The sequence below is a fragment of the Macrobrachium rosenbergii genome, chromosome 21 (assembly GCF_040412425.1).
Source record: "Macrobrachium rosenbergii isolate ZJJX-2024 chromosome 21, ASM4041242v1, whole genome shotgun sequence".
NCBI lineage: Eukaryota > Metazoa > Arthropoda > Malacostraca > Decapoda > Palaemonidae > Macrobrachium > Macrobrachium rosenbergii.
The window spans coordinates 48,623,134-48,648,476 of NC_089761.1; the positions used below are offsets into that span (position 1 = coordinate 48,623,134).

General features: G+C 36.3%; 1 protein-coding gene across 1 annotated transcript; it reads left to right on the top strand.

The window, feature by feature from the left end:
- Positions 1-1,822: 1,822 nt before the first annotated feature.
- 312 (ribosomal silencing factor RsfS-like protein, 312) lies at positions 1,823-23,398 on the top strand. The gene is made up of 6 exons (XM_067123792.1): positions 1,823-1,945; positions 8,476-8,721; positions 10,904-11,062; positions 11,786-11,868; positions 13,719-13,893; positions 23,039-23,398. The coding sequence occupies exons 2-6, from the start codon at positions 8,481-8,483 to the stop codon at positions 23,266-23,268; spliced, it is 888 nt and encodes a 295-aa protein (XP_066979893.1). The 5' UTR covers positions 1,823-1,945; positions 8,476-8,480; the 3' UTR covers positions 23,269-23,398.
- The last annotated feature ends 1,945 nt before the right edge of the window (positions 23,399-25,343 follow it).

Below are 25,343 nucleotides of genomic sequence, written 5' to 3' on the forward strand. Positions count from 1 at the left end.
CAAAGAACATCGAAATTACTGGAGGGGTTCCATCTGTCGATGAGGAAGCTTTGCCACATTTAAACCAGAATTAAAGAAAATTGTCGAGGGCGAAGGCTACCATCCAGGACAAGTTTTTAACTGTAAAAAAGCACTGATATTTTGGGGTAATCCAATAGTTTTCTTATACACCTGGATCACCAGGTAAATCTCATCTACCTGTGTACTGATTGCGGCAAAATTCTGTCGAACAACATTTTGCAAATACACAGAAGTCTATATATTTGTCTACAGTTGAAATGTTGGATATTTCACTAATTACATGTCCACTGCAATTATACTTATAGATCATCTGAAGTGAAGAATCTGAAGTGAAGACGATGGTTAGTTGCAGGTAATTCTGACTGAAACACCCAATGGCTGCGTTCAATATGCTGGATTTGCAGAGACAGATGAATGTGATGTTTATTCTGGAGTTAATGCTGTATATCCATTTTCCAGAGTTTTCTAGCACATGTGTGACATATAGGGATATACTGCAGTCCATTCATTTACAGACAAGTTGCTTCAGAAACTGTTGAGCAAAGTCTATGTTTGCACTCAGATTGTCATCTCTATTAGTGATGGCCTAAGCTTTTTTTCTTATTGATTCCATCCAAATTCTTGGGTTGTAGGGCTAATAAAAAACTAATTTACGCTGAGTGACTTGGGTAGCAGCAGGGTGTTTTATGCTCATGCAATTGCTGTAAAGAATGCCCGAATAAGTGCAGTCTGCTGTAAAACAGATGTTGGCAGATGTGCTGGTTTTCTCTTAAAAAAAGAAATTAACAAAGAACTACTAGTGTCTGTGGTGCTAGAGACTGTGCTGACCTGTCAGTTTGTGTTGCAGAACGCAAAAATAAAGCTCTCTACCCACTTTCTTTTTTAGGAGATTTTTTTTATTGCTCCTTTGCTTAATTATAAACGAGATTATCACTCAGTTCTTCTGTTCCAGTCCCTATTTGTATGGATAAGATGTGGCAACAGGTGGCTAGTGATGGATGGATGCCTTGTAACAGAGCTGGTTACAACCTTGGTACCCACCAGGACTTCAAAAGATGAACAAGCAAGCTTCGGAAGGGTTGTCAACTTCCTTTAATCTGAATATGTCAGTGAATTGAGAATATTGTGTGGATGGCATGTCGTTAACACTCGTTTCTTGGTTGTCATAGAAATCTCCTGGTTGTTTCTAAAACTTCAGCAGATCCTCATCTTTCATTAGTTTTCCAAGTACGTAGCTAATTACTCTGCCTGGATCACAATCTTCTCTGGGAATTTCCATCTTAGAGGGTCTATAAAATCAGCCACGAGCCGTTATTTCACCGTGAAATTTCTGGTACCCCCCCCCCCAAAATAAAGATGTAGCATTTCATATAAATAGGTATTTTCACAGAAAAGGTCGTTGTCATCAACTACTTCTAAAACCACAGACTGACTTACTTACTGTAAGTTATCTATCACCAATGCCACCAATTTTGCAATTCAGGAAGCATGACGTTTCAACTGTTAATTTAACAATCAGATTTCTAACCAAGTGTTGTTCAAACAGGAAAGAAAGTGGAATTGGGAATCAGTGCATAAATGATTAGTAAACCAATGTGCTTTTTTATTGATCTAAGCAGTCACTGCTGTACTTGGTAGTTTACTGATGTGGGTTGCAACTGGGGTGAGAAGAGAGAGGGAGAGGAATGGACGGAGTGAGTGTTCACCACTCCAGCAAAATGGTAAATCATCAAATCGAAGGTCCCTCAACATGATAATCCACACCCCACCAGGGTGAAACCATCCATAAGGTACCCAGACAGTAATGTTTCGGTAAAAAGCAGTTACGACTATAAAGGGTCTCATTCACAGTATGCTTCTTATCTGGTTCCACTTTATCAGAGGTACTCGGTTGGACCTGAAAAGCCACTGGGCTTGCTCAAATGTAAGTAGACACCTTCAAAGTACCAGGGTGCATCTTGTTAGTTGTCAAATCCACAATACCACAACACTCAGAAAATAAGTCTTTCATTTTTTCTTGAAACATCTAATATTTTCATCCCCCTGATATCAAGTGGGACCCTTTTATACAATCGTAGGGCTGCAAATCTGAAGGCACTACAGCCAACATTTGAAATCCATCTTGGCTCAGATAACTTAAGACCATACGTACTTTGGCTTGTGTTGACTTCGTTCATTAGCTACAGTACAATAAGTACAGCAAATATTTACACTCGTATTTTAGACTTGCAGTCTTAATAGTTTGAATGAGTCATATTTCAAACATTATTCTATCTTTGGTAGACAGCCAGTGTAACTCAAACACTGCAGGAGTGTTACAGCCTTTATCAATTTTCCCAGTCTATTTAGTATACATTATTTTTAAATTCTGGTTTTAGTCTGCCTGTTTTAGTTCTGGTTACACAGTACTGTATATAGTGCGCCGGTTTTACTGAATTTTGAACATTAAAATGCAGCTGTAGTAAGTTCTTTTCAATCTTCATCAAGAGTAAGATTGATTTCAATTCAGTCAGCAGAATTTCTCATATTCACTTTACCAGATGTCACATTACATTACAAACTGAGAGATTTTAAAATAATATAATCCTACATTTCAACTATAGGCCTATAAACACTATAATAATCTGCTTGATTATATAAGTACAAATAAAGACACTCACATTTGGAAAGGTTTAAACAACAACCACCTGAATAAAGAAGTAATAGGTAAAAAAATACCGCTGGATCATGTTCCACTTCTTTCAGACAACCCTCACCTTGCACTTAACCTAACCTCACCTTACTTCGATTGTTCTTATCATCTACCTGCTTATGTAGGTAATCTGAGTCATTTTCTTGTCGATCTGAGTTCCAAATTTTGACTAGAGTGCCAGGTTGAGATATAATTACAAGATCACTATATATACTGTACATGAGCTACCTATGTTTGTGGTGTTTTGATGTGTCAAAGCATCAGGCCTTACTATTTTGTGTAAAGTCAATTGTTTTCACATTCCCCATAAATTCGTCCGGTAATCAGACAGCTATGGCTGACATAATGAATGAATGAGTATGAGTTACATGGTGCTATGACATGACGACACTAACTGACATGGGGTCAGTTTACCCAGACCGTTAACATTAGGGCAATTTGCTTGGTAATAATAAGATTCCTTAACATTGGAAACAATCTTATAGGCCTAAGGTGTTGCGTTTGACACTAATCATACACAAATTAGTAAAATTTTACCTTAGGCCGTTATTGTATTTTGGACTAGGAAATATAATTTTCCCATGTTTCAATGTGTGATTTGAAAGTTTCTGATGTACGTTTCGTTAGCAAATGACTCAACCTACCATACCTAACCTAACCTAGGGTACGAGGTCCTCGTCCTTAGTGCATGCTATTAGTTTGCAAACATTCCATATGCTTACCTTGTTCTGTCAGAGAACTAACCTATCAGTGGGATTAAGGTCCTTGTGTTTCACTTGTTTTGTGTTGCCCCTTCAAAAAAAAACCTTCACACTGCAGTCGCCAAAATTAAAGGATATAAGGGTGGGGTCCATTGTTTCTAGAAGTATGTACTCATTTTCTAATGAAACAAACGTCAGAAACGTTCAAATCACATATTAAAACATGTTATATTTTCACGTTTAAAATGTAATAATGGTTTAAAGTAAAATAATACCCATTATTTCTCGTGTCAAATAAATGTAAAAATGCATTATTGCTGTAACTCTTTTTTTATTACTAACCTTAGGCATAGGACTAGGTTAGGCCTACTCTATTCCAGATCTGACAGCCATTTTTCCAGTTGTGGGTTCCAAGTAGTAAAGGTCTAATTAATTTGCAGTGGAAAGAATGTAATGCATCAACTGGTTCCCTGGAGCCTTAGCGCCAAAATGATATTACTAGAAGCACCGTTGAAATCCCCAGTGAGGTCCACTGGCCTTGACATTCACTGTATCAAGCATTAAAGAACGAAGGCAGTAATGGATCGACATCTTACATCGTGCACCTGTAAGTGCCGATGTAACTGCTTCCCCAAATTATTGTAAACCCTTTCTGGTAAATCATTACTTCAAAAGTCCCATATGTAATGTGAGAATTACATTATTGTTCCGTTCATCAAAAGAACATAAAATTACCATTTCAAGCAACAAAAAAAGTATAATATGCACTTGGCCTAGTTTGACGTGTAACGATTATTGAGTCTTAGTCCATAATACCCATAAACTCATGCCAACAAAGTCAATAACTGAGTTTTTAATAATTCAGATGTAATAATTAATAATCATATAAGTGAAAACTTAACTGATATTTTCCTACAAGTCGGATCAAGAAAGTGTCAATTTTTTCCCCATCATCATTGGCCGCTATCATCCAATGTCTTGACCTGAAGGAGTGAAGCAAAGGCAAGTGAAGAAGAAGTAAACCCCGTTAAGGTGAACAACAACAAACTTGTGGGTGCGTTCATATACCTTATCCAAGACCTTGAGCGAGCGCAAATTTTTAAATAAATTTTCTCTAAATTTCCTTAAAAATTACGGACTTATGAGCAAAATTTCTCATATTCATCATTGGTTCTGTGTCGTGTATCAATATGCTTTGTGTTTATGCATATATTTTCTCCAAAGTAATGGATATGATTCTCGATGATAATTTACGTCCTAGTAAGAATGTTATGAAACGGACCCCATCTCACTGAATTTGTGTTTGCAGTACTGGAAATTGCTGGGTAAGTATCGATGAACCTCTTATATATTGTAATGTAGGCTACCTTTCTGATTAGCTTAGGCTAATCAGAAAGAGAAGTCTATTCAACCCACCATTGGCTAACTTTTCTTGGGAAACTACTAGCCTAGTAGCACTAGGCTAGGACTAGCCTAATGTTAGCTTAAGCATGCCTTGGAAGGAACTATGATATTCCTTTAACTCCTAGCCAGATGCATGAATTATATGTTTTTTCGGTATTTGTAAGTAAGAGCTCCGCACAGACTATACGTTGGAAATTGATTTTTCTTATACTTTTAGTGGTGCTGATGAAGGAGGTCGTGTTGTTTCTTGTGGGTCATTTATTATTAACCTCATATCTACCCAACATGGAAACTTTGGGAGAAGGACTGGACCGCCATGTTGTTGTTATGGAATGGTTCCGCACATGCACAAGTCATCAGGGAGCCATATGTTTAAGAAGGGATTGGCTAAGTAAACTTATTGTAAAAGGAACAATACTAACCTAACGTACCCTAACCAAACCTAACCTAACCTAGCAGGCCATGTTACAGAGCCCCTCCCCCAACCCCCTTGGTGAACAAAACTCCACTTTTTACCAAAAGCTCCCTTATAACACTGCACATGCACGATAGCATTCCAGGATGGGCAACGCACAACTTGTGAGGTTAATTACAGTCAGTCAACAAAGAATAACGGTGAATTCTTGATGAGCAACCAAAATACTATAGGAAAAATCAGTTTCCAAAGTAATACCCCATGCAGAGCTATTGCTTAGCTCTACCTTTTTTTCTAACAGGTTTTCCAGTGTTGTAGCTCAGGCTATTTCATTTAATTTTTAAGCATTATTGTCAGTGTAGACCATGTGGTTTTTTTGTGCTCATCCCTCCCTACAGGTTATTTCTAACAGTTGTAGGTGATCAGAAAGGATACCAGAATTTTTTTGCAGGGTGGGAACCAAATTTAGTAAAGTGCACCTGTCAGAAAGATAGGAAGTGCATAAATCACAAGATTAATTTATGTGAATCACAGATAAATCACTAAAATTTTTACAGAGCATGGAAATGTAGCAAAGACAGTTGTAAGGAAGCACTGTAACCTAACCTAAATTAACTAAACCTAGGACACCAGGTCCTTACACAGGAGGCAGGCAAAACCATCCAACATAACTAAATCTAAAGCACCATAAAATTCATAAAGTAAAATATACTGATCCACCCTAACTTGATGTCACCTACCCCTACCCTAACTTAGGGAGCTAGGTCCTTAACTGGCCACCTTGTAAACCCCCACTTATCCTGACCTAGATTGCTATAAAAGTTGCAGAGTAAATTAGAGGGATGCATTCTAGCCTAACCTTCCCTAACCTAGGGTGTTGGGTCCTTGGACCTCCAGTCCTAACCTAACTTAGATTACCATAAATCATAATAGTGAAATACAGAAATTTATCTTAACCTAACCATGCACACTGTTCTAATTGGCACCAGGCATTTTCTTGTACCTAATCCCACCACAGTATAGACTGTAAGCCAATATTTGTTATGAGGAGGAGGAGTGTTTGTCAGTGGAAGAGATTGCCTTACTTCCATATGAATAGTCATTTTACATCCTCGTGTTGTAAAATATATCCTCTAAGATTTGTATCAACAATTTTTGTACACATAATAGCCATTTTTAAAATGAAGACAATCAGGAGGAGTCCAAAAAAATGTCTGGGAATCTACCATTAGAGTTTATGAAATTTAATTGGTTGAAAATGGTAGGTAATTATTACATAACAGATTAACAGAAAAGCTCCTTTCAAGCACTTTAAAATAGTGCATGCACTAACAGGACGAAACTTCTTTTACAGTTGTGTAAGATTTGTTCGTTTCCACTCAGATCTCCAATTCAGATTGTTTACGATTTTGTTTCCTCTCAAAACTCTTATTAGAATTGCTTGACATTTTGTTGTTCCCACTTGAATCCTTGAATTAGGACTGTTTTAGATTTTTTAACTTTCACTTACTTGATGGACCATAAAGTGAAGTGAAGGGAGATCAGAAAACTGGGCATGCCCAAATAGCTTGCTCATAAATAGTAGTGAAGCTTCAAAAAGGACTGAAAGTCCTAATAGAATCCGTAAGACCCAATTGGTATTAGCCTAATCTGTTGTCTCAGGTGCATAGTGGGCAAAGAACATGCTTCACACTCATTCTTATTCCACTATGCAAAGGACAGGAAAGATAAACAAGGAAAATTATACATATTACATTTATGCTGAAGTGTCAGCTTTTCCTAGATGTGGCTCAAATTACATATTATGAATAATCCTTGCTCAAACAGTCCTTTGAACATCTGTTAAAAACATATTTATAATATTTTTAGATTAATTTTTCCAATTGAAATTCTACTAAATTATGTCCATTAAATTTCTTTCTACGCTTTCATTGACGTGCTGTGCTGCCTACATGACCTGTTACTTTATTGTCATTTTGAAGATAGTTATATTATAATATTATAATACAGCCTGTGTAAATTAAAGGAGATTAATTACTTTCATAAATCACAATTCACCCTCAATGAAAAGTGAAAATGGTTTAAAAGCATAAAACAAGACTTTCTGTCTGTCGTTAAGAGCATATGCTACAGTGCAGTTCAGAGAAACATTAATACCTTATTTCTGAATCATCTAGGGGACACAAGAAGAGGAGAGTAGTAAGGCCTCTTATTTCTCCTGAAAAAATTAAGAAAAGTCTTTTCTTTTCAACAGGTCTAACCTAATTATCTTTAACACACTGTATATGTTGCTTTGCCCTGGGCCCACAACTACCCTTACAAATATTAAATTAGTGGTATTAAATTTGAAAGAAGGCAGACCTTGTTGCCATTGAGTCTTTTGAAGCCACAAATAGGAGTTTGTATTTGATTATTGAGAATAATTTCAGCTTTCTCTTCAGCTACACAAATTCAGCTAATTTTCCTTGCTTGATCGCTTAAATCACTTTAAAGAATGATTGCTGCAAGCTTTTTAAGGTGTTGGGAGGAGGAAAAAGATAGGTACATAGACCATTTGATTGTAAAATATTAAGCAGTAACAAAAGAGAAGACTTATTTTTAGAATGACAAGTTTAAGAATGTGAGTTTTTGTTGGTTTTGTCACTATTTGGTGGCAATACCGATGTTTTGCCATGACATTTTTCCATGGGAAAAATTTCAGTAAAATCTGCCACTGGCAAAAACCTGCCAACCATGATCTCTCCCCATAAAAGCTGAGTTAAATTTTTCTTGATTATATACCGTATTAGTTTTTCACAGTGTCTCCTTCTTACTATTTAAATTGCCTATGAGTATGGTAACTTCATAAGGCTAATATTGAAATACATCTCCAATAACAATGTTGACCTATTCAGACTGTGAAGAACTTTTTGCCAGGAGAGTGCATGAAACTATTGCTGATTCACTCCACTATATCTCTTACCCAGCCATTTATGCTACTTTATTCATAATAGTCTTGGGAGACTGTTTGTGAATGTAAGAACAACAGTTTGAACCAGAACTCACAATCAGGAGCATTTTAAAATTAGTTATTACAGTAGAATTAAAATCATATGCTATATATTTTGTTTGAAACTTGTTTACTGAGTGACTTTTATTTCTTCTCAGCTAATGAATGACAAAATTAAAGTCCTACTGATAATTGTATGTTTTTGGTGATCTTTTTAAAAACTCAAGTTAATAAGCATTTAATTATTTTTCAGGTATAATGCAAGGAATTGTGTGTATTTGTAGAGCGACTACCTTGTCATTTAGTGTTATAAAATGTCATAGTAAGGGAATCTTTGCGCTCCAGAAATGTAGGAACATATCTATGGCAAACACAGATCTTTTCAGCCATAGCAATGTCAACAAAACCAATAATGAAGCCAGTGATGGCCAGCCTAATACTGGTTTAGCAACAGAAAATAACAAAGATGATATAAATTCTTCTACACCTAAGTTGTCAGGTAAGCATGCTTCCATTGTACTGTATAAACCAAACTAACATTTAAATGTAGTTTGCAGCTCTTAACATTCCCTTCCCTCAGTTGTTTATCATTTTGCTAGCTGCTTTGTGCCATGGCTTTCCACAGGTTTGGGTGGCAGTCTATTATTTTGGGGTACACTCAAGTGTATACACCTTTACCTTGTTTATTCTTATCGTTTATTTATTTATTGATTTGGTTGATATTGTATCTGCTTACAGTATTTGATTTTTTACTTGGTAGCACATTTACATGTTATTCTATTAATTACTGTTATGTTGATATACTTTACATTGTTTTATTTACCGTTTGTTACTACTTTTCAATACTGTACTCTCTTTTTTTTTTTTTTTACCCATATGGGTATTCAAATCTGTTGAACTTAACATCACAGTTCAAGCCCGTTGCGTGTTCTGTAAGAATGTATATAAAGTGTATACTGTATCATAATATGTAGCACTTCAACCTAACAGACCAGATTAACAGATTTTGTTACTTATTTGATGCATCTGAGTCCAATAAGAAAAAATATTTTATACTTCAAGGAATAACTGGAAAGTATGGTAGATTTATCAGATACTGAAACAAACACAATTGAGAGTTTGTTCTTAAAGAAATATGATAATCTGGTAAGCTTGCTTGATTTATCTTATGTGACCAACTCTTTCCTGTCCAAACTTGTGAGCACTCTTTAATCGGCCACTCAGCATCTGTTGTCTGCTTTGTGCTGTGAATCAATGCAATCTTTTGTGTTTTTACTTTGCAAGTACAGTGGACCCGCGTCTATTCATGGTTCCGGATTCGTGGCTTCACCTATTTGCAGATTTCTCTGTGGAACATTATTCAGGGAAAATTTGCCTACTTACGGTATTTTTTCATTTTTTATCCACAAATTATTTTATTTTCATATCATTTTCGTGACTAAATGCACTTTTTGCAATAAAACTATTAAAATATTCAGGTATAAGCATTTTTAGAGGGGTTTTAGGTATTCAAGGATTTTAGCTATTCACAGGGGCTAGTGGTATGCATTCTGTGCAAATACCGGGGGTCGACTGTCAAGTAAGTGCAGTTATTTTTCCTTGTGTTAAAATTCTAACTACAGTGTACTACAGTATAATTACATAATACAGTGTATAGTACTTGTGCTTTCATTATATTGTTAAGTTCTTTCTTAAAAAGTAATTTTTTAAAAACAAAAGTGTCACTCTCTCTGCACATCTCAGAAATTTGTTCAAACAAAGTGTAATTCCTTGCATGTACAGTATATACAGTACTGTATTTTAAAACAGCAGTCACACTACTGCAAATTGTTGTTAATCAAATGTATAAAAAACTGGTTCCTTAAGTGAATTTTTCAAGTGATTGCTCAATGCTTCTTTGTTTCATTGTGTGAGTGCATGCTGTGAAATGTTAAGATCTGTGAGTAAAAGAAGTGTAATTGCCCTTAAATGGGTACCACAAAATACGAAGCCATTGTTAATCAAACGTATTGAAACAGTTTCTTACATAAATATTTTTTGAATTGATTACACCTTGCTTCTTTGTTTCACTGTGTGAGCACACACTACTCTGAAATTTCAAGATTTGAAAAACCAAACAGACGTAAAGAATAAGAACTCAAATAACATTACTGCATTCCAAGAAAGCCAGATCAGAGCCAGTAGGAAGCATTTTGAAAGATCATTACATATCGATCATTTCATACCTTTAAATAATTCTTCAAGAAGCTTATTCAGAAAGGTAAATCGCTTTGTTTTACAGGTAAAATGTCCATTGTGCAAAGTAGGATTAATTCTGAATAACTTGATGGAGAAGATAAAATATAATTTTGAATGCAAAGGGACTCAGAACAGTGAGTGCATCTGAGTAATTTTTAAAACTTATGGTACTGATGACTTCACACTCATTGTTTATAACTTACTAATAAAGGCAGTTTCCACGATGGAAAGCAAAACCACTCTGTGTTTCACTTTCCTTCGTGGAATCCCCTTTATTTATATATTCATCACGTTCCATATTTTTGTGATTCAGTTATAACTTATGTTTGAATTTACTCATTGTATGTAACTTTTTGAGATCATATCCATTACTGTTTGTTTTATAAGACAAACTATAATTTTATTCTCAAGATTTTATAATATCAGTCTTTATATGTTACCAGCCTCTCAGGTTTGGAGTCAGTTTTCTTCTAAGAAATATGAGAGATTTGCCGAAGGTTCTTCTAATATCATATATGACTTTGATGAAGAACAGAAGAGACTCGAAGAAGGCTTGGAGATAGAAGAAAAAGAAAAGTCAATGGAAGAAATCTCCCTTGAAAGTAAGTAGACATTTCAGCAAATTTTTATTTTTAGTGATATAATTGAGACCTTTTATTCAGGTTTGCTGAATTGAAAATTTTTGCATATTAAAGTGACCATGATGCCTTGAAATTAGGCTCTTATCTTGTGCTAATAAGTGTTTATTGTTTGAAATGTTTTTGTTAAAATTATTTGAAGAGAAATTTATATAAAATTAATAATTTCAGTGCTAGTGCAATGAACAAACCTTGCATTTTACAGATGCTTTTTCCCATGGATTTTTATCATAATAAATAACCTATCATGAAAAAATAAGAACTTTCTTGGTCTTATGAACAAGTGTCCCTTTGATCAGTGGTGCCTCCTACTCACTGTGTCATCACCTGTCATTACTTGCATAATGCAGATAGTGACCGGTCATTTTTTTCCTAGCTAGTGTTTTTAGGATACTCAGTTTGTCCTTTTCCAGTTTTTAATGACAGTAAATAACAATAGCTTCTGAGATTACTGAACTGGTGATTATGATGTCTGGAATCCATAATAGACATAGATGAAGGCACAAGTCGGTTTTTTGTTTTGATAATAACATTCCAGTAACAAAATTATTTCTGATTATTATATACAGAATGAAATGCCTTGTGTAATTTGATTAAACTGTTTTAAGTCTTTCCCATTTTCAAAAAGGTTGAAAATGTGACCTAGTGTTGAAGCAAAAATGTTATTTAATAAAATCTCATTTTCAGGGGGAGTGACAGGAGTATTTGATGTAGAAGAATTGGTTGATCTACTAAAAGAAGATAATGCCAAAGATGTTGCTGTCATAAGGGTAAGTACTTTATGAACAGGTCTTTGATTTACTATTCAAATTTAATATTCAAAGTTTGTGATAAAAATTGTTTTCCACCAATATCTGTTCCACACTCTGCTGTATATCACATTGTTCACATATTGGTAAAGCACTTCTAAAAAAATACATGCAACAAGGAAGAAGACAACTGCTGTAAAAGAAACATGCTTTGAAAAAATTTTTTCCAAGAGAAACATAAGGGTTAAATTACTCCCTTTAAAAATAAATTCCCCAAAACAATGTAGAATTAATTGGATACAATATATAGACAATGGTATTTCTAAGAAAATTCTTGTAAAATTTGCAAAATGTCTCTTAAAAAATTGGGGGGGACAAATGTAAAAAATTCCAACAAAATATTTCAAAATCACAAAACCTTGCAAAAGCTTGTAAACTAGCAAAATGCAAATGCTATGGATAGTGAAAAAACATGAGACAAATCATGGGAGAGCAAGTTATGCAAATAAGAAAAGCATTGTCAAAGCTTGAATTAACAGAACAATAACACTGTCCCATTCCTATTTTTACAATATAAAAATATGAAAGTTGGGTAGTGTAAAATAATAATGTGTCATTTTATTATGTTTTTAATTCCTTAGCTTACTGCATAAAGCTGTTGGGCAGAGAGAATACTGACTAGCTGCAGCACAAAAGTAACCCTTCAACAGCTTATGATAAAATCTGTAAACTTTTAAAGATTTTATTGGCCAATATTACTTTGTGTTGCAGTGTTTGAAGCTATGATTAAAACTGAACAAAATGTGATTTTTTTGTTATGTGTGATTTGTATTTTAAGTGTGTAAAAGACACTTTCAGTTGAAAAGTGACCTAACATATTACTTATTTTATTACTTTTAATGGTTTACGGTATTCAAATGAAAGATGGCTTTTTTTTTTTATGAAATTACACTATCACTTCCCAATTTCTGTACTGCAGACAATGCTTACAGTAGTTTGTAAACCCAGAATAACAAATGAACTAGTCTAGGCATAAGACATCAGTGAAGAATTAATTACTTTGAGAGACCATGTCCACAAGTGATATTACTGCACATTCTACCAGAACAAAGCCATGGCTAGGTTACTTGCTGAATATCATATCAACATTAACAGCAGAATAAATCCAAAGATACTTACTACTTAACTGGTCTTTTGCCCTCTAACTATGCCTTACTCCACTTCACCCCTGGTATCACTCAAATAATCAGCATTCAGCTTCTTATATACTGTGCTCACTTTGCTGAGGTGTGCTAATCATGTAGAATGCTTCCTCTCTCTGCCCAAGTTCTCATCAATTACTATACAGGGGGCAGTAAGTGAATAACACAAATGCATTTATGCTGCACTCGGTAAGACTGTTATCCACATATATTTCTACCTCATATACTGTTGTATTATTACTGTTTAAATTGTTTTTCAGACTTACAAGATTAGTTATAAAAAACTTAACTTAACCATGTACTGAATAGACAAATGGTTCCAGTGCCAGGTCATCAGATCAGATTTTCATGAATCAGCCTTGTGTCCTCATATAAGCCTTATCAGTACGACCATGTGGTTATATTTCCGTGGTACAACCAATTTTATTAGTTGAGTAACTGCATTTTCAAAAATTGGTTACTTTCTAAAAATTTTTCATTCAGTAGGTATTGTAATTTTTTTGCTTTAATTTTAAGTTCATTGTATTGTAGTAAGATATGCACCAGCAGTTGTCCACTTTTGTTCTTTTGTAATAAGATAATTTCTGTAGTCTGTGATTCTTTTTGTGTATCTTTAGGTAAAGCCCTCCTTTCTTTTGGTATGTTTCTCATAAGTCATGTTCTATGCAGATTCCAAAGCAGATGAAATATGTTGACTACATGGTGATTGCATCATGCAAATCTGAGCGTCACTTGAATTCTATGGCACAGCTTGTCCGTCAGATTTACAAGAAAAAGAAACATGCGTCTGACCGTCACTGTATTTTGGAGGGAAAAAACACTGGATGGGCTGCCATAGATATGGGTAAGATTCCTTAAGATTTTTAAGGTTTTATTTAAGTAGAAAGATATTTTATTTTAAAAAAATATGCCAACCTTAGCTACCAATGTGTTTCGTGCGTCATCAACACAGATTATTGCATGTGAATGCAGTTTTGTAATACATTTCCTCATTTTGCACTAGATGATAAATTTCAATACAATGGACTAGATGCAAAATATGTAGTAGGGATATTATCGACGGTTGATTGGATCCTGACAAGACATCAATTAGGCTAGTCAGAAAAAATCTGATACACAATTGCATGCTATATAGTAATTTATCTTTCATATTGCAACTGCTGCCATTAAAATCATTTCTGAACTAACAAGATATGAAGAAAAATTTCAAGTTTCTATTATAAATACAAAGCTCTTTATTTATGACAGTTCCACTGTAAATAAGGTAAATCAAGTGCCGGTTTCCTACTTGTGTACTTGTATATGCAAAAGTAGGATTACACAGAGAGATCTTCCATTGGTTTTAGGGACTCCTGCTTGTCACCTGACCTAGGCTCACTGTTTGCTAATAATTTTGGTAAATTGTAGCTGTATGTATATATTGCAATCAGAGTTGCTGGTAGGTTTACTTGAAAGGAACTTTAAATGTGGATCATTGTCTGAGAAGGAAGAAAAGGGGTTACAAACACACCCTTCTGCATCCTCACTAGTATGTTGAGGCATAATGAAACACTACCAAATTCCTCACAAACACTCAAACTAGTATGGGGAATACCTACAACAAAATTAGTATACAGAGCATAATAGCACTTGCTGCACATAATCATTTATAAAATTCCCAAAAACACAAGCCATAAAATAGGAGAAACAAAATAAGTCACAAAATGAGCAGTAATAATAAATACCCACTGAGCGATTATGAAATTATAATAACCTTACAGTAGTGACAACCACTGTAAAGAATGCTGAGAACAGAAAATGAACTGAAGGCAACCTGTTACTGGGACTGGGTAGACAAAGCATTTGCATAAAAAACCCATGCTCACTAAACTAAATACCAAAAATACCAGTGACTGCAATAAAAAGGCAAATCCCAATTTGGAATGAAGATCTAGCAATCCCCTGACAGAGAAATAAAGAAATCACTTATCCACTAAAACAAAAATAAGGACACAGTAAACTTACAGTGGCAGTGATACCCTAGGCAAAAAACTTATGAAATGCATGTTTGCAAATTACTAGCTGTAGTCTACTTCCTAAAGGGTTCACTGCTTAGTGCAGATTTTGTTTTAAGAGCACTGTGCTCATAGATGATGGTGAGGGAGCTAGCTTGTCACCCAGCTACCTTGCAACTTTAGATGATAAGAAAAATGTGTTCATGAAAGGGTCAGCAATAATTTCCTAATATGTACTAGACATTTTAGTTTTTATGAATAAATTTAGAAATAGAATATCCCTTTCAAACAAAACAGAAGATATGGCCTTGGCTTCATGCACATTTAAGTTTATGAAGACATAGCCCTGGCCCAAGACTGATCTGTATATCATTGAGATCAACTCTTAATCAGACCACATGGTGTTTTTCTATATTCTTTGATTCATCGCATTTATGGATACCAAAGCCTCCATATCTGCATAAAAAGGCCTGTAATAGAGCAGTAACATCATTTGCCGTGCTTAACATTTATTTTGTTCTTTTTCCAAATTTCACTCGTAGACAACATCTGGTCACATTTAAGGTCCTGTTCAAATTTTCTGCCTTTGAAAGCATCTTGAGCAATTGGGGTTTAATATATAGCTGGCAGATTTGAGCCACTCCATTGGCTGACTGAGCCTACATCGAAAACAGCCAGCTGATCAAAATATGACAAATTTTTAAAGCAATTTGTATTTTTTGTTCCTACACAAACATCTTTACAAACCTTGTGGAAGTCTTTAAATCATATGGGATTAACTTACCTTCTCTTGATCAGCAAGCTGGAAGTCCAGCCATCAGTTGAAATTTTGCAAGGTGGTTCTTCTCAGACTTCTGGGCATTTTGAATTAATGATAGTCATCATTCTCTCCCCTATTGATAGAGTCTCCTTGCTAGAAGGAAGGATTTGCACCTACTAATCCAAATAGAGCTAGATTATAGATAGGATACTCAGTCATCTAGATCACCTGCATGCCAGTCCAGCACGTGATGGTTCGTTCACTGTTCCTCTGCCCAGTGGAGGAGGAAGGAAGACAGGAGAAGGGGAGGAGGCCAGCCCCACAAACGCCACACACCTTAGGTGAGATGCAACCCATCTTTCAAGAGATGGGTGAACCACATGACTTGTTGAGCATCCACCACAGGATCCAAGGAAAAGGAGTCCAAGGACCTATGGGCAACATCCCAAGGTAAAAGGAGATGAATGTGATCTGCACGATCACATTCGATCCTCGTACTTGACCAACAGGTTCTTGAATGCGATGGACAGACTGATGACACTGGCCTCAAAAGATCTGGCCCGAAAGCTTCCAGATGTAAAAGGATACCAAAGATGTTTACTTTATTCAGAGGTGAGAGAAGACAGATCAGAACAGCACCAACTTTAGTAAGTCGAGAAAAGAAGGACTATGATCAATGTTCTTCAGAGGTTGAAAGAATTTTCAGAAGTCAAGGTACCAAGATCAACTGTCATTATCTCCTGACTTCAGTGAATAATTGTTGTAATTACATCCATCTTGCTTGGGATGTTTGGTTGGCCACTGTACTGAATGTTCTTCTGTCTGCTCATGTACTTGCACTGCAATAGAGTAGATGAAAGGACACTAGGACCTTTTGTTGACCATGGCACTACCATGGTGTCATTACCATCACACTGAGGAGTTCTATCTTGGATCTTGAGACTCTTGAAAGCCTAAAAAAAAAGAACTGTTTTAAGTTCCAAGAAAGGAAATGTAGGAGACTGCTGCCCTGGTCAATGTTCTGAAGAATGAAAAATCTCTGGAGGAGGATAGTGTAACCATAGCACTAACTTAGTGTCGTTGCTATGAAAGGAGTACCTATTGGACACTGAGACTCCTGAAACTGTCTTAATATCCACATAATATTCTCTCCTTGGGTTGTGGATCAACTGGTAATTACAGCAGCAGCAGCTACTGCTTACATCTCCTACCCTCACAGGAAGAGTGTAACAACGTCAAGTCAAAGGAAATGGAGCTCTGAGACACCACTTCTTGACTGAGTAGAAACCAAAAACAAGTTTTTGGAACTTAGTTTGGAGGTGTTGTTGACCTCCCAACGAATCAGGCAAAACAGCAGGAAGTTGTAAGCCCAAGACTTGAATTATGGATGTGAAAGATGTCTCCTAGGCACCAACAGCATTTGAAGTTTCTAGGAGTTCACTTATCCAGGTACTGATTAGTCCCAGTGTTTCTGACCATGGATGCGAAAGATGTCTCCTAGACGTCAACAAAATCAGTGCTCCAGGAGGTCACCTATCCAAGTAGTACAGACCTGACCCAATCATTGCTAACTTCGCTGATTGGACAAGAAGTGATATTTTCAATGTGGCATGGTCAATGGCTGTTATGCCCATAGTCTGTATATAGACACAGTCGAATAGTAACATCTTTGGAGTGTCGAGATTGAAGGACTAATTGAACGTCTTCCTAGATCGAACGATTCTTCAAAACATTGAGGTGTCATGACCATTTGTCGCTAACACTGACCCTAGTGACTGAACTTGTCTGTCATACATCCATCATCTTGGAATGTGTTTGGTTGATTGCTGTGCTGAGTGTGCTACTGCAAACCCTTGCACCTGCACAACATCTTCGGAGTGTCGAGATTGAAGGACTAATTGAACATCTTCCTAGATTGAACAATTCTTTGAAATGTCTAGGTGTCAAGACCAGTTATCGCTAACACTGACCCTAGTGACTGAACTTGTCTGTCATACATCCATCATCCAGAAATGTGTTTGGTTGACCAATGTGCTGAGTGTGCTACTGCAAACCCATGCACCCACACCATCAGTGGAATGTGTCTGGTTGACTGTTGCCTCTTACCTCACAGGGGGGGAACCTCCCCACCCCGAGAGAGCGGGGATAGCCAGAGAGATAATATCTCCTGACCCCTCTCCCCAAACTTCCAAAGTTGAAGCTGTGGCAGAATAGGAAGAGGTAAAATCTTTCAAGGAAGAAGAAGCAACTGAAGGAAGATTGGGCATAAAGGAACCAGAAGGAGACTGAGAAGTGGCCATTGAAGGAGAAAACCCTTCCAAGATGGTGCCTTCTTCCTCCCCTGATGCTTCTTGGCAAAAAATCCTCCACTGCTCAGGAGGCCAAGGAAACATTTAGAGAGGGGAAGGGAGTGAGCCTTCAACTCCCCCCCCCAAAAAAAAAAAAAGGGCAAGAAACAAGACAGGAACCATAGACAGAAACTCCCACTGGTTCTGGAGAGTAAGTCAGGACCAAACGCACTGTCAAAGATCTTGCGACATCAACCTCCGTGTTGAGGGAGAGGGGAAAAACTTGCAAGAAGTATCTTCGTACATACTGAATACAAAACCCTCACCTGAAAACACGAAAAACCCACCTTGTCTCAGTCCTCTCAATCTACATGACATCTGAAAGACTAAAATATTACAACATTCCAAGAAATTGTGTAGTTGAAAATTAAAAAATATTGTTTGTTCATGAAAAAGCATTTGTTCAGTAAAAAGCATTTCAGAACAAGGAGGAAAAGAACGACAAAGAGGGAACTTGTTGAAAACAAGGTTGAGAGATGTCTGAAAAAACAACAGTTGGAAACCATCCTCCAACTCTCCACAGTTAAGTGAATAGAGAAAACAGATAACACAAAACAAACACCAAGGAGATAGGTGCTGTGTATGTGTAAATACAAAAAGGCAACAGAAAATTAAGTAAAATGATATACTGTATAAGGAGAAAGGCTCCAAAACTTATACAACCTTTGTAGCAAGAGACATAAAAAACATGTTGAAATGTTTCAATATGTCAATATACTCAAAGTATAAACAAAAAAATATAAACAATATATTATAATAAGAAATATATTAAAACAGCAGAGAAAGTCAAATGGCAGGTCAGAGAAAGAAACGCACATCTCTACAAGACGACAGCCAAAGGAAAACTGCATAGAATTGAGAGCCCACTGACTTGGTGGGCGGTACTTCTGCCCCTACCATCAGTAGCTATTACCATAACCACCTTGCAAAAGTGCAATGGCTGGATTTCCAGCTCAATGAAAGTTAATCCCATATGTAAAGACCAAGGGTTTGTATTAGTGAAATTACGATTTATTTATACGAGTTGACCATATGACCGCAGCTAGCACGAAGTGACAGATAAAATATTGCAGTTGAATATGGGATATTTGTGCTAATTACATAGTTTTAAAAGAAAATGCTAAGAATTTACATATCTTATCTGATAAGCAAAGCACTACCGAGTGCTTAAAACAGATGCTGAAAACAGCAGGTTATTAAAAAGACAGCTTTGGTTGTTTATACTTGGTGATATTTTTTATGACTGCAGTTACTTTTCAGTTTCCTCCACTACAAGTTGAAAATGGTAAAATCCGTTTCTACACTGTGACCTATTAAGTATGCAAAGTAAAATAAAATTACAAGTTACTGATTTTCCCACTAAAAAGGAATTTTTAGAATAAAGTTACCATTTTCTACCCTTCTGAGTTAGAGCTAATCATCTTAATGAATTAATAAATATGACGTTATTTCTTCCAGAGCTAAAACAGCCTCCTTCATGGATTATCCATAAGGTCATAGCTTTTACTTCCCTGTATTTTATTCATATCCAAAAATTATGCATATATCCTGAACTTCATAAACAACATACAATAGAACATAAAGAAGCAAAGTTCCCCATTATGGAATTTATACTGACAGTTCCAAATCTGTATCCAGTGTAGGATTTGGTGCCATATCACCTATTACAACTTGAAAATTTTATATATATAACAATGTTTGTTTTGACAGTGAATCTGTAGGCAGTAATTCAGCAGTTAAGATTACTGAAAACACGCCATCAAAGAAATTTGTAATTTTCAGTGACTTGAGAAGTGCTAGTGAATCCCTTCAGAACTATATATTGTTTTGAAGATTCTCATATATTGCAAATTTCCACAGATTTTATGAATCTGGGGTAAATGTTGAAATGTGTTGTATCTCTGCCCATGTGGGCATAAAGGGAAGTGAGGATGCTGATAAAGCAGCCAAGTTGCAACTTTATGACCTAATCAAATGTAACCATCCAAGTCATAGATTATTCAGCGTCTCTAAAACCCACCATTTTTAAATAAATGGCAGACTTTATGGAATACGAATCTGATAGCAACAAATTAAAGAAGATCAAACCCATGGTTGGACTGTGGCATTCTTCAAACCAAGATAGAAGTAATTCTATCTTGACTTTAAAGTGGTCACACACTTATGACCCATGGATACTTAGTGATTAGCCCACATGACCCAGTTCATTGTATTCTTAGAATGAAGGCCAACACTAACAGTCAACATATCTTATGTTAATGTCCAAGCTTCAACAAACAACAAATGTCATTAGATAAAATTTAAACTTTACAAAAAACAAACCCAACAGGCCAGTCTTGTGAGAGTTATTTCAACTCATTGGTGGGTAAAAGTATGATATAGGTACAATACTGATTTCCTTCTGGTCTATATGAGTGAAGAGATGTTATGTCAGATGTCAGCGAGCCTGGGCATAATGATTCTGAGGAGGAAGTGAATAATGATGTTGGCGGTTTGGTAATAATGTCAATAATGGGACATGGTGGTACATCAGCTGAAGTGTCCATGCCACTTTATGTAGAAAATGGACCTCTTGTGGCAACATTTACAGTACAGGACATGCAGATCCAACATGTGCACCAAGGTTTAATAGCCTACTTATCCAGCATCTAAACCTGTTTTTCACTGAGGATTTATTTACCATAATACAAATTTTACACATATCATAGGAATATTTTTATCTTGTTTCTCATGTTTACCAAAGAAAAATTTTTTGCTTACCCATTTATGTATCCCTAAATAGATTCCTATATTATGGGTTTTTATGCAGAAATCATGAAGATGCCCATAAGTAGAAGTCCTTATTCTGCAAGCTCTCCAGATGGGTTTCTGGGATTTGATGTGGCTTCATCCAGCTATGCCTAATAGAACACCAGTCCTTCACCCCATCCTCCAGTTGTCTGTTAAACCTGCCAAGTTAGCTGAGGCTGAGATATAGCCTGAACTCTTGAATGATCTTACTTATTAAATGAGTTGACAGCACAAAAGATCCAGAGGTCTAGTATTATGAAATGGGTTAGCAAGACATGTGATTAACACTTTTTGGAGAAAGGTAAAGTTAAAACATTAGGTAGTTAACTGGGAAGAAACCAAAGTGAATGGATTAAAAGTGAAAGACAAAGGCGGTAGAACAGGAGGCAGAAGGGGCACTGCAAAAAACCTGTTGTACCATCTCCATTGTACCACAAAGGCAGGAAGTCAGTACTGTAGTAACTCTTACTTTAGTCCAGTTTTCCTCCCATCCTCATATTTCAAAAATCAAGAAACTCTCCACACACATGCTAGGAAGTTATCCATTCATCCTTCCATGAGAGAGGCAATTTATATGGCTGGTGGATGTCTCTTTATTTCGTAGATATCACCACCATCCAGAGGCACATAACAGCCTCCTTCCAAAAGACTGGTTTTTTAACTTCCCCTGTATGAAATGTTCTTTCAGCAACCCTTACAGATTTCCATTCATTTCTTCTAAAATAAAACTTTTTTTCCATGGGCTTCCACTTTTATCCTATAGACTCAGACATGCTCTCTCCAGACTTTAGCAATCAAAGTGCACTGACAGCCATTTTTTTTTTCTATCTTCCTTAACCAGTGGCTGTCTTTGCCGTACATGCTCTACTACTCTAATCAGCCTGACAGAAAATGATTCCCCTCTATGCTAAATAGGCTGATAGACAACAATTCCCCCTCCCCTATAAAACATCTAGCTTCCTGGTCAAATTCCTGCCAAGCTAACAGTGACTTGACCTGAACTTTGATTACTTCTACATGATAAATTCAGGTCATCATAAAGCACAGTAAATTAGTTTAACTTGGGAGCTTAGTGTAATAGCATTTCTAGAATGTCCAAGAGACTCCCCTAAGGATTTTTTATAAAATGAGGACTGAAAATTTGAGAATTGCAATGCTAAATAAGTTGGCCAGTCATGTGGACAGAATCTTAAAAAAATGGATGAAAAGTAAAAGGCAGAAATCAACGCAGGAGGAGGGTGAAGAGATACAGCAAGGAACCATTAGTACCATCTGTACTGTGTGCAAGGTAGACTAAGCAGCAACCCACTGTGGGGTTATATTCAGTTTACTGTCTTCCTTGACACTATCTTGTTTACCACCCTTCCTTAGGGTAGATAAATTATTTAGGTTCCAAGAGTAGTTAGGTTCATAATGTAAGTTATGCCAAGGTCATCAAAATATGTCATGAAAGATAATGACACTGCATAAGGTGAACTGTCAGCACTTTCCCTTCCCCTATAAAATTATATTCATCCTTTTGTATAACATAAATTAACATTTTTCATCACTATCAATGTCCATCTCATCCCTTATATTTTCATTTATTCTGGTTTGCTATTCAACAGCTTTAGTTCTCAGGCTGCTTTAAGCAAGGAATGTCATTACTAAAGGTTCAGAAGGTACAGTATATGCCATTTTTTTAATCTTCCTCACACCTCTCCTAACTTTTTGTCAGTTGATTTCTCTGTCATGTCAGCATCATTAAATTTACATAATTCTTTTCATTTAGTAGATTTTTAAACTGCTTCCAACATTATAATTATTTTGACCATAAATTCTTGATTTTCATCTTTTATAGGCTCAACTTCCTATCTGTTTAAAAAATTTTTCGTCCTCTGTTGTGTCAAAATTTTTATCACACTCTTCTCAAATCATACTCCTTGCTAAATTGCCACCAGCCTTATGATCTCCCTCTTCTGTGTCCCTCTTCTTGTGTCCCTTTCTCTGGTTTACTAATTGGATAGAACCTGCATTGAGTACCTTACGAAAATCACATAGAAAAAAGTTAGAGATACTTGTCATGGCCTAGGAATTTATTTCTGTATTTTGTTTCAGGAAACATTGCTTTACATATCATGGACCCCAAGTTGCGAGAGGCTTATGACCTTGAGACCTTATGGACAGTTGGAGCAGAGTTTGATGAAAAGTGTCAAGAAGCAAAAGAAAGTGATTCATTTCACATAAATAATTTTGATATTCTGCAAAAGGAAGACTTAGCAATAAAAACATCACCTGAAATTAGTCACAATAGCAGTTCATCACAGCAGTTTAAGGAATTTACATAAATTTATTTTCTAAACTTGTGGCTGTTTTGTGTGTACAATATTTGGATTATTATTAATTTACTGCCATTAGTAATTTATCACAGCATTATTAATTTGGTAGGTAGACTTTAAATATAACTTTTAAAAAGTTTTTCTTGTTTTCACCCATTCAGCACCACATCTTTTGTATAAGTAGTACTTACAAGGCTATGAAGCACTGTGCATTATTAATTTTCAAAGGTCAGGCTTATGAACCTGTAAATAATTGTGGTATAAAAACACTTAAGATTAATGATAATTACTTATGAATGAGAAATGCAAAGTAACTAAAGTTTTATATTCATGTAATAACTCCCAGAACATAGTGGTTACTGTGGTTACTGTAGAGTTAAGTTGTTCACTAGATGAAAGAACCCGAGTTTCTGTCTCTGGCAGGTATTTGTGCCAACTGGGAAAAGTTCTTAGTGTCATGCCCATACTAGCACAAGCATTAAGTGGCAACTGTGAATGAAGCTAATCAGGACTACCAGGACTCTTTTTAAAGTAAAATTGGGATTTGAATGAAAAGTTATTATATTTTCATATGACAATACAAACCTTTCTATTTTATATTGGATGTACATTCAGCAACACCTCTCATGGTATCCCAACCACTTTTTATTCAGATGACATTGAGTGTACACACCTCTGGTGATACTCTGATCATGGAACTTGACTTGGTTTTAAAGCCTGCAATCATTTCCACAGGCATGAGTCCAATTTGTTTTCCTCAAGAACTTGTTCACCCACATATTGCTGACCACAGCAGCTGTGTTTTAGCTGGAACGTATCAGTATATGGTTAACTTGTCTCCAATCCTCTAGGTGTCATTCTTCTCTGTCCTGATCACCGGCTGTCATTTGAGGAATTCAGACATCAACTACAAAAGTAGGCAACTGTGTGTAGTTACTGACCAGTTCTTGAGCTTGCTCAACTAATTTCCTGGACATAAGTCACCTACTCAATCCCTCTAAGTCAGTCCAATTCCAAGGGCTTGCTAATGATTGAGTCCTCAGTTTCCTATTTCAAGACATACACTTGCATGGTCTTACAGATAGAGAAGAACTGACCATGATACTTACCCCATTTGTGTTTCTCCAAAAACATGAAGGAAGAACATTCCCTTTCCCCAACTTTCAGTCATGCTAGTTCTTCAGAGTACTCTCATATGTCCTGGGACATACTCCTGAATGGTCCCAAGACCATTACAAGTATGATCATTCTCTTATTCTTGACACCAACTTGGACTTTGCTTGACCCAGGTCCATGTGAGTGACCTGGACCGTGATCAGCAAGGGTCTCTCTTGTCACATGCATAGTTTAGATCAACTGGGCACTGCAATTTTTCGGAAGACTGCCATTTTTGCATGGGAAACCAAATTTTCTGGTAGTTTTTTTGTTGTTTAGTTGTGCTCTTGATATCTCGCACTCTATATGTATGCAAAAGGAATGGGTAGTCTCGAAGTGCGCCATGCGGCAAACGTAGCGCGCCACTTATTTGCATTTTTAAAGATTGTCACAGGCACGTATATATGGCAGCGGTAATATTGCGCTGCACTCACAGGACATTAGCAATTAGTCAATGCATTAAAAATGACACTTCTAGACTAGATTTTGTTTCCTTACCTTACTACTCGAGTCTGATGTTTCAGCAACACCACCAGGTGAACGTTTTGCCACACTTGGGACACTTCACCTTCTTTGGAAGAACATGATCTCTGAAAAATTGTACAGTCCCTGCTAATAGCCTCATATTCAGTTACAGCACAACCGTCACAATTGGAAGCCATGACTACACTAACTTGGTTTTCAGTCTGAACCTTTTTTTCCAACGACATCCTGGAAACACGAAAAGAAAAGTACTTGAATTCTGATTGGACCATTCTTCAACTCCAGTAGGTCATGATAAGGAACAACAGGTATGCGCAAAACGGGTTGTCGTCAAGTCCAGCAAAAGCAGGTGCCAATAGTAATGCTTTTACTACAGGTACTGTATTCTAATTGAAGAATCTTGTTTAGTGGGTGGAGTCATTGCGCATGTAGGCGAAAATTGTCAC

Coding starts and splice junctions, on each gene's coding strand:
- 312 (XM_067123792.1), top strand. CDS start 8,481: ATGCAAGGAATTGTGTGTATTTGTAGAGCGACTACCTTGTCATTTAGT. Junction 8,722..10,903: donor TTCTACACCTAAGTTGTCAG/GTAAGCATGCTT, acceptor ATATGTTACCAG/CCTCTCAGGTTTGGAGTCAG. Junction 13,894..23,038: donor ATGGGCTGCCATAGATATGG/GTAAGATTCCTT, acceptor ATTTTGTTTCAG/GAAACATTGCTTTACATATC.